This window comes from Euleptes europaea, chromosome 14 (assembly GCF_029931775.1).
Source record: "Euleptes europaea isolate rEulEur1 chromosome 14, rEulEur1.hap1, whole genome shotgun sequence".
Classification (NCBI taxonomy): domain Eukaryota; kingdom Metazoa; phylum Chordata; class Lepidosauria; order Squamata; family Sphaerodactylidae; genus Euleptes; species Euleptes europaea.
The window spans coordinates 36,543,216-36,553,818 of NC_079325.1; the positions used below are offsets into that span (position 1 = coordinate 36,543,216).

Consider the following 10,603-nt stretch of genomic DNA (forward strand, 5'->3'; position numbering starts at 1 on the left):
TTCTCAAAGATGGACTCATAAAATCCTCCTGAATGTTAGAATGTGAAAATGATGTCATTGAGGTCTCGCTTTCTGGGATTAGCCTCTTTCAGGGGGCTTCCAAGTCCTAGCTGGAGCACTCCACCTGTGCTTCTTGAATCTTAATGGGCACCCCAAGACCAAACTAGTGATGCTTTGAAGGGACGTGATGCAGCCACTTTGCTGAAGCAAAGTATGGTCAGTGATGGGGTACAAAGTCAAAAGGGACCACTCAGAAGCTTAGAGCCTTGCAACTCTAGGGTGCTCTGTGTTATTTTTTAAATCTTATTTATTGGAGTTCTTGCTACATAAAATATGCTTGAAGTGGAAGATGACAATAAAAGCACAAACATGCAGTGAGACAAAATAAAAACAGCAACGAAGCAATCGTTTACTAATTTACTTAGAAAAGGAATTTTACGCCATCTCCCAAAGAACCTGCCTGAGGCAGCTTGCAAAATAAAAATAATACGGTCAAAAAAATTAAAAGATATTAATGAAAAACCTGCATTAAAAAAAAACTCAGCCCAGCCTCAAATCATAGACCATAAAAAACAGACCATAAGCAGCTTAAAGTAACATTTTCCAGACTAAAACACTATTGAAAAATCAACCCTGAATTAAAAGTGATGCAGATCTTAACTGGTGGGCTGGACAATATGAGAAGCGGCAGTAATTCAAGTATCCTGCCCCCACGGGATTAAATTTTAAACGACCACACAGAGTACAATTTACAAAAAAAATAAAATAACAATACCTGGTCATACAGCCACATTTTCTCTTGACAAATGAAACGGTAACAGACTAGAGGCCAGACAAACTACCGAGGAAGGCATTGCACGACTGAAGCACCACCACAGAGAAGGCCCTGCCTCTAATTGTCATCCACCAGGCGTTGTGGGCACACAGAGAAGGACCTCCAGTACTGATCTTGTGGACAGGTTGAAAATGGTCCTGCACCATCTAGCAGGGTCTATTGGCACCCCAAGCAACGGGAGCAAGGAGATGAGCAGTTAGTGAGGCAATTCCTTGAATAGTTTGAACTGCTTATTCAGTTGATCTGCTGTATCATGTCCAATATACCAGAGCAAAGCTTCTTTTATATGAGGGTCCGTAGTCTGTTCCTCTAAACCTGAAGGTCTCATATCTCTCAAACCATGCAGGGTCTCTGTGTCTCCTTGGGTCAGTGTCCCAGCTGCTACTTGGGCCTAGGGACATGTCAACGGGACTGGCAGTTTAGGGAGTTGGCCATCCCAGCTCACCACCTTATTGAACAACACATGAAGCTGCCTAATACTGAATCATACCCTTGGCCCATCAAAGACAGTATTGTCTACACAGACGAGCAGCTGCTCTCCAGGGTCTCAGGCAGAGGTCTTTCACATCATCTACTTGCCTAGTCACTTTAACTGGAGATGCCAGGGATTGAACCTGGAACCTTCTGCATGCCATGCAGATGCTCTACCACTGAGCCACAGCCCCTCCCCATTTTGTCTCCTTGTACTCATGTCGATTTTTCAGGAAAGCAAATGGAGTTCACAGGCATGTGCCGAGGGAAGTATAACCCACAGATGCCCTGTGCTTTCCAGACTGGATGCGGATAAATTCAATCTAAGGGGAGATTGAGCTTTTACAGCCTCAGGCGGAGGGCCCGTAAAAAGATGTGCACGGAAAGGCAAAATTAAAAACCCACATTTAGAGAATGATGACATTTATTTTGCAAAGGATGACTCCTTTCTGTTCCCTGCCAGGTTTTTAATATGTGCTCTGGATCCTGATGAACCTTAACAACGGGAAGCCTTAAATGTTCGTTTTGCGTCTCTTGCACTGATTTTAATTGTCAGGTTTTATTAAAAATGGTAATGGATGAGTTTTATTTTAATGTCCATGCAGCATTTTTATGCCAAGGAATGAAAACTAGGGGGTTGCCTGCCAGGGGGGTTGGGATGAATCTGTGTCTTGTTCACAAGAGACAAAACCATGAACACATGAAGCTGCCTTATACTGAATCAGACCCTTGGTCCATCAAAGTCAGTATTGTCTACTCAGACCGGCAGCAGCTCTCCAGGGTCTCAGGCAGAGGTCTTTCACATCACCTCCACTCACTTAATTTAAAGTGGGGAGTCTTAAATCCACAGATGTTTAGTTCTGCCGCTTTCCTGAGCATCACCACGCACCTCATGCAGACCCTGCCTACTGATCCCCTTTTTCACTCTACTCCATACTCCTTCCATCAAAATTGTTTTTCTATCTTTCCCCAACTTGATTTTTAAAAAAACCAACAGAGGAAGGCACTGGCAAACCACCTCTGTTAGTCTCTTTCCTTGAAAACCCCATAAGGGGTCGCCATAAGTCGGCTGTGACTTGACGGCACTTTACACACACACATCTTTCCCCAACTTGATTAAAAAAATCCCAACAACAACACGTTTTCATTGTGTTATTAAGCTGGTTTTCATTAAAGGAAAATGGTAAAATCACTGCAGAGTTTGTGCTTGCCTTGAAAGGGATTTACGGGGGTGGTGGTGGATAATGTTGGTGGCTCCAGCAGCCCTATTTAAAGATGTTTTAGGGAAGTGGAGAGCATATACTCCCCCCCCCTTTCTCTCCCTTCAATGCGTCCTCTTAACGCTGCTACACAGAAACACCACGTTTTATCTAGGATCTCTTTTGGGGGTATTTCTTGTTCTTTGTGTACTCTGTGTGTGCTGTGGCCTTTGGGGGGGGAATGCTGTTCTCTTTAGTTTCCTCGGTTATCACTTCTTCCCCATTATTCCCAGCGACTCTCAACAAAACCCACAATTCCCACGTCACCTGGCCTCAGCCACTGACATAGAAAAACCATTCCTGTAGAGGCAAAGCATCCCTTCTGGAGCCCCTTATTTCTATGCTGGGGACCCCCCCCCCCCAAAAAAGACACAGTTCTAGGCAATAACACACTGATTACATTAAGCAACCAAACATAAAACCCCATGTCATTCTCGTTATTTGATCCTCATCTCCAGGGCAGGACATGGCAACCTACTAGTGTACTAAGGGGAGGAGAGGGTGCTTAGCTCTGGGTTAGAAGTGCTAAGGTAGCACTTCAGAGACCTTTTACAAATAACAAGAGCTCAAAGAAATGCAAACAACTTGGCACCTTAAAGAGATAAGGCTCTCTAGTGCTGCCATGAAAAGAAAGGGTAGAGAGCACTAGTGCAATTCATTCTTTAGATTGGAGTTTTAGGACAGTTCACCACTTAAAAGCAGGATTTATTTAATTCACCAAAAGATATCTGAATTAAAGAAACCAATAAAATAAAATGTTCCCCTTCACTCATGATGGATTGCGGCAAAGGATCCAGATTGCCCAATTACTGCGCATGATTTGCTGCTAGAGGTGCAGAGGTCACAGCCTGGGGGGTGGGGGAAGCTAGCCAAGAGGCTTATGTGTGGGAAAGGTCTGGGTTGCCTTAGGTCAATCTTTCATTTTCTCAGCCTAACCTACCTCACAGGATTGTTGTGAGGATAACATGGAGGAGGGGAGAATGATGTAAGTTGCTTTGGGTCCCCATTGGGGAGAAAAGTGGATTATAAATATTAGTCTTACACACAGTGCTCACAACATAACTCAGTGTGGGTTTCAGTCTTATGGAGGAAGAGACCAACTCATGGAAGGCTTCTGGGCCCAGGGAGAATACCATCTGCCCCTCATTCCATTACCAGTCTAAGGACCACATGGCATCTGTTCAACAGAACACAACAACAGGATATTTTTGAGGGGCTGCGTGCGAGCTCTGGCCTGTCAACATCACTTCCTTTTAAAAAACCTTTACCCAATTAGAGACTAGCAAGCCTACTAGGGTTGCCAACCTCCAGGTGGTGCTGGAGAACAATAGGCAGCACGGAGGCTCTATTAACTATTATTTATGAAATCTTGCATAAATTCACAAGACCATCAGATATAAAGAAGACAAAAAATATTTACTAGAAACAAACAAAAACTAGCATTCACAACATGCCTTAATTCTATGCATAACCCACATCATAAATAAACGGACGTCATATCAGGTCCTTAACATAGAGGAAACCAATGCCGCTGTCAGCAAAGCTATCCAGGTAGTGGCTGGAGATCCGCTATTACAACTGATCTCCAGCCGATAGAGATCAGTTCACCTGGAGAAAATGGCCGCCTTGGCAATTGGACTCTATGGCATTGAAGTCCCTCCCCTCCCCAAACCCTGCCCTCCTCAGGTTCTGCCCCCAAAACCTCCCGCTGGTGGCGAAGAGGGACCTGGCAACCCTAAAGTCTGCCCAGTTTTAGTGAGCCAGTGATAAGACTGTGAAAAAGCAAACACCCAAATCTCAAAACCATTAAGTCAATTAAAGGCTAGCGCCTTTTGCCTAGGAGCTGGGAAGGTTTCTGAATTGCCTACCTTGACGCAGCTCTGACTGCGGTCCTGCTTCCAGCCGTACGGTCGCGCAGTAACGGCTGTTGTTTTCTCCTGGTAAAAGAGAGCTAACTTTTTTTCTTTCCTTAGAAAGCTCCAGGGGAGTGTCACTGATGGGGCAGCGAGGGGACGTCTTTCCCCTCCCTTTCCATTCCACCACAACTGATAAAATATCACACAGAACTGGCAGCTGCTGAGCACCGATAAACCTGGCGCATTATTTGCCCGTCGGTTCGCCGCCCACCTCACCAGTGACCCCAATTGCAGCCCTCGGTTAAGGGAAATTATACTTCAGAGCGTAATTGTTCTGTTTCAAAAGAGGTCTTTTCCCTGCTGCCTCAAGAAGCCTAAATTGAGTTTACAAAAATAATACAATCTATGCACTTTGAAGTCTTATCTGGAAACGAATCCCCTCAAGGGTCTGCCCTTAACCAACTGAGCCCGTCACAAGTTTCTTATTCCCGGCAGGTTACAAAAGTACAGTGGGGCACGGAGTCTTAATTAGGCGCTAAGTCTACAATTTTAATTCACTGCCAGGTTCAGGAAAAAGCAGGGATTATTGTTAATGAGGTGGCTTCCCTTCTCTTTCACCTGCTGGAATGAGAAAATCACCAGGTACAGTAAGAAGAAAGGGAAAAGCCCGTTCTCAACCAGAGGACAAATTTGCTCCAGACTGTGCCTGTGCAATATTGTGCTGGCCACAGGTGGAGGGCTTTGGTAGCCAGGAGAGGAGGAGGTTTGGCAGGCCAGTTGGAGAGGGGTGACGGGCTTGGCATTGGCCAACGCAGGCACTCCCGGCTTGCCATCCACCAGTTAAAAGCAGCCCAGCAACAATGTCTTGTGATCGGCTGAGTATTTAATGAACATCCATTCCTCCATATTTTTATTCCCAGGCAGATGTCAAAATCAGGAGTTGATTGAATAGCGTGGTGTAGTGGTTAAGAGCGGTGGTTTGGAGCGGTGGACTCTGATCTGGAGAACCGGGTTTGATCCCCCACTCCTCCACATGAGCGGCGGAGGCTAATCTGGTGAACTGGATTTGTTTCCCCACTCCTACACATGAAGCCAGCTGGGTGACCTTGGGCTAGTCACAGTTCTATTAAGAGCTCTCTCAGCCCCACCTACCTCGCAGGATGCCTGGTTGTGGGGAGGGGAAGGGAAGGTGATTGTAAGCCGGTTTGATTCTCCCTTAAGTGGTAGAGAAAGTTGGCATATAAAAACCTTCTGCCTTATATTTTCCCTCACCAGAGTCTACAGCTGGGGTTACTTCTAAATTGGCTGGCAAACTTACTTGCAAAGAGCAAGAGCGGGTGGACGACTGTGCCTGGCTTGAGAGCTGTCTTATGCCTATTTGTTTTATTTACGTATTAAAACATTTAGATTCTGCCTTTCCCTGTGGCTCCAGGTGGCTTACAAATCACATCTTAAAGCCTACAGAACAAAATAAAGCCTCAAATACCACAAGCTGGTGCTGGGCTCACACCAACTTCAGCCGTTGAGGGGGCGCTCGGGAGTAACTAGCTGGATTTGGCTCTGGGCAACTTGAAGTGGGCACTGCGGCTTTCCTTTTGGGTAGGATTGCCAGGCTGCAGCCAGGCTGGCTCCACCCACTGCGTCATCATTTTGTGACTTGTTCCACCCACCAAGCTGCCATTTTGCCATTTTGTGACTGGCTCCACCTATAGAGTTGCCAGGTTGCTCTTAGCCATTAATGGGAGGTTTTTGGGGCGGAGCCTGAGGAGGGCGGGGTTTGGGGAGGAGAGGGACTTCAGTGCCATAGAGTTCAATGGCCAAAGCGGCAATTTTCTCCAGGTGAACTGATCTCTATCAGCTGGATTAGCAGGAGATCTCCAGCTAGTACCTGGAGATTGGCAACCCTATCCACCTACCAAGCCACCATGTTGCGACTGATGGCTCCTAAGTAGGGTTGCCAGCTGCCAGGTAGTAGAGAAAAAATAAGCACCTCTGTACTGATATCAAAAGATTAGAAAATTAGTACAGGAGCGAGACATAAATTTTAACGTGCAAAAAAGTGATTTATAAATTACTTATGACAAAACATTCACGTATACATACATATACAAGACCTACAACTAAACAAAGATCTAAAGTGACTATAGAGTCTGGACATAACAAAATTCTGGACTTAACAAGATTACATCATACTGCATCTCAGGAAAATTCATTGTACTCCTTTGAGAGACTTGTCTAAACATTTTTGCACTGCACTATAGTCACTTTAGATCTTTGTTTAGATGTAGGTCTTGTATATGTATGTATAAGTAATTTATAAATCACCTTTTTGCACATGTTAAAATTTATGTCTCGCTCCTGTACTAATTTTCTAAGCTGCCAGGTAGTAGCAGGAGATCTCCTGCTAATATAACTGATCTCCAGCCAATAGAGATCAGATCACCTGGAGAAAAATGGCTGGTTTGGCAATTGAACTTTATGGCATTGAAGTCCCTCCCCTCTCCAAACCCTGCCTTCCTTAGGCTCCACCCCAAAAATCTCCCACCTGTGGCGAAGAGGGACCTGGCAACCCTACCCTACTCCTAAGGCTGTTGGGGGTGGGGGAATGAGGTAGCTCCCAAAAACAGAAAGTCTGCTTTAAGGGACATCCCAGCCACTTTCCCAGCACACACATCTGTAATAGCCCACTAACATTTTTGCTGTTAAGAAACCTTTCACAGAAATTTGATATGTGTGCCATAATATTCCACAATATATAAGTTTTGTTTGGGAGACATCAGAAGCCAGAAATGGGTCTGGTTTGTTCAAACTGTTATGTGAAAATTCATCCACCATGACGTCTCTGGAGTCTTTCCATCCTTGGCCCCCAATCCTACAGGATCCAGATCTCCATCACCTGTCCAAATTACTTGTTCTTTGGAACCGGTCTAAATCTACTCTAAATCTTACTAGCCCTAGCTAGTCTCTGTGCTGCCTTTTCTCCTTCCATCTGTCATGTTCTCATTCCTTGACTCCACTCCCCACTTTCTTCCAGCCCCTCTCCACCATACCGCCTTCTTCCTGACCCTTGCTTCCCAGATTCCTGGATGCTCTTGCTCCCTTTCCTTCAAATGTACTGCTGAGGCCTTCTTTCCCCTCAGCTTCCCAGCCTTCCTGCATGCCAGAAAGACCCCCAAATGACCTTCCAGTTTGATTTCAGAGTCCCTCCACCGAAGCGGCGTGGCTTGCCAGTGTTGTCTTGTTGGCACTTTGGCCCCTGAGCAGGTGGGAGGATGAAGAGCATTCCTTGACATTAGAGCTGCTCCCTCAGTGGAAACATCTCACCATCTCAAAGCTTAGCCAGTCACCTGGGAGGTGGAGGGGAGGCAGGGAGGATGTTCTTTTGAAGGTGAAGGGAGAGCATATTTTTAGGTAACAAGGCCTCTCTTTCTTTCCTTCAAGGGATGGGCCTGCAAGCTTTCGTGGAGGCCTTCTTTTTCCTGGCGCAGAGAAGGTACAAATCTCTCTCCCTCCACGAGCAGGTGGAGCTGCTCGCCGACTTCTGCGAGTACAACCTGTCCGCGCTGGAGGAGAAGCGCCTGGCGTGCGGCCGCGGGGTCCCTGAGCGGCGCCCGGCCCTGGTCACTTGTCAGCAAGACCGGCTGCACCTCCGGCCCGCCTCTCCGATGCCGCCTCTGAACCACAACCCGGTTGCCCCGAAGCTGGTTGATTATCGAAGTTCTCGGCCCTGAGGCGGCCGGGCTCGCGCCAGGGAAGAGCTTTGGCCTGAAAGGCCCGAAGCTGGCTTCGCGTGCCGTGGGAGGCAAAACAGGCACCTGAGACCCTCGCCTCGGGGTCGCGGCTTCTTTAGTGCGGCTTGCCTGATGGAGCTCCTCCACCACCATCTCTGCTGCACAGCATCCCCCTTCCAAATAATGACTGTCAGCCATCAAGGGCCAGGGATTTACAGCCTCCCCTGGGACAGTCGCCACAGGCTGACTCTTCTTTAAGTTTATACAAAAAGTCATCAGTGATAGCCAGGCTCGCCAGGTGGTTGCCGGAGAATGACCTCCCGGAAAAGAATCAAGCCTGAATCCTGCCTTGCCGAAGGCCAACCGGTCTGGGAGAAAACGACCGCCATGTTTGGTTTGTTATGGGTGGGGGGTGAGATTGGGAAAGTGGGGCATAGAATTGCCACTGGTAAGAGTAGAGAGTGTTGATTTTGGTGGACTAAAATCTTATATATTTATTTCAGCCACCTTGTGAGGGCTCATTTATTTTATTTCGTTTTGCTTTATTTATTGGATTTTTTTTTTTTATGCCACCCTTTCCTGACCCCGGTCAGGCTCTCGGGCGCTCACAAACGCTTCAACGCAGTTACAACCAACCATTCTGACAGAGCAGAAGGAGGCAGAATCATGGGCCCACACTGCTGGCATGCTGTAGCTTTGCATACCGCAGGCCCCCGGTTCAATTCCCGGCACTTCCAGTTAAAGGATCTCAGGTTACAGATGCTGGGACAGACCTCCCCCTGCCTGCGACCCCAGAGAACTGTGTGAAAGTGGCGCATGGAGGGGAGGGGAGGTTTCTCTTGTGTAGTGAGGTGGTCTGTGACCCCATTGCTCTGTGTGAGCATCAGATTGCAGCCCTAGCATAGTGTGTGATATAGTGTGTGCAGTGGCGGATCTACTATGAAACTAATGAAGCTTAGGCTTCAGGGCCGCTAATCCCGGAGGGACCCTGAAGCAACTTTTTTTTAAATGAGTGAATTTTTCAACAAAATCGATGGAGGTTTTTAAAGTGTTTGTTATTAAGATAAGGCTATTTTAGCGATAGAATCATAAGCCAATGGGTTGAAGTACTTAATATTGACCTTAGAATTTGCTCTAATACTAGTTTCATATGGCCTCAAAATGCTGCTGTAATTGGTCAGATTTCAAAATTTTCTCGGGGGCTTGCAGCGCCCAAACCCCCAGTTGTATGGGCTTGCTGAACTCGCCAGAATCTATTCATAGCCTACATTTTGGCAGCTGGATCCTCGAATCCTTTGTTGGTGCATGGCTTAATAGTTCTGAATTCTCAATTCAGGCTGCACTCGTCTCGCTTGTGCATTTTAACACCAAAAATCAGATTTTCACCTCGTTATCCTTACGAGCCCCCTCTGATGACCTTCTGCCTCTCTATTAGAGAATGAACCAAAACATCTGCCACAGAACAACCCCATTGAAGAAGATAACCGCGGTTATCCAGACCTTGTTGCTGGTGGGAAGGGGCTCACTGTATGGCCCATTTTCAAGGACTCCACCCCACCACCCTGTTCTCCGCCATTTGGGCCTCGAGGTCCTTGCAAGGGCAGCAAGGCCCTTTGAACCTTGTTGGATGTTGCCCTATTGTTGCTGGTTGCGAAGAGGCCCCCATAACAGTTCAAGCTTCAGGGTCCCAAAAATGTAGGTCCGCCACTGAGTGTGCGAACCTTTGTGTTCACCTGAGGTGACCCAGATAAGTCGATTTAACATTCTGAATGAACACATCACTAACACTGCAATCCTGCGCAGAGTCACTCCCGTCTAAGTCCTTTGATTTCCATGGTTTTAGACTAGAATATGCACAGGATTGCTCTGTAAACGACTTAGTCCTTGGCCATTGGAAGCGCTTGAGAAGAGCTGTTTATATTCTGCAGTTCTTCAGGCACACCAGCCGAGCACAGGAATCTTGTATTGGCCATGTAATGTGGCATCCCAAGTCTGTACACTTTCATTTAAAGTCTGCAGCCCTCATGGCTGAGGTTGCTAACCTCCAGGTACTATCTGGAGATCTCCTGCTGTTACAACTGATCTCCAGCCAAGAGAGATCAGTTCACCTGGAGAAAATGGTCCCTTGGGCCATTGGACTCTATGGCATTGAAGTCCCTCCCTTTCCCAAACCCCGCACTCCTCAGGCTCCACCTCAAAAATCTCCAGGTATTTCCCAGCCCGGAGCTGGCAACCCTACTCCTGTCTGCTAAGACATCTTCAAAGATGCAATGTTTCATGAAAGGGAAAATTCCAGAAAGCCAAGAGAGCAAGCCCCGCTCTTCTTGCCCCACTCCCTTCCCATAACAAACAGAAACCAAGTAACCAGGAGTGTGCCCATTGCCACGAATCAGTAGAGTTGCCATCCTCCAGGTACTTCGCCGATGGCGAAGAGGGACCTGGCAACCCTAT

At 47.0% G+C, this 10,603-nt stretch overlaps 1 protein-coding gene across 1 annotated transcript in view; it reads left to right on the forward strand.

Annotated features, from left to right (window-relative positions):
• Nucleotides 1-8,152, forward strand: part of TTLL11 (tubulin tyrosine ligase like 11) — a 110,350-nt gene extending 102,198 nt beyond the window's left edge. The window contains exon 11 of the mRNA XM_056860111.1: nucleotides 7,863-8,152. Coding sequence (XP_056716089.1) covers nucleotides 7,863-8,152 — 290 coding nt within the window. The remainder of the gene's footprint in view (nucleotides 1-7,862) is intronic.
• Nucleotides 8,153-10,603: the final 2,451 nt, after the last annotated feature.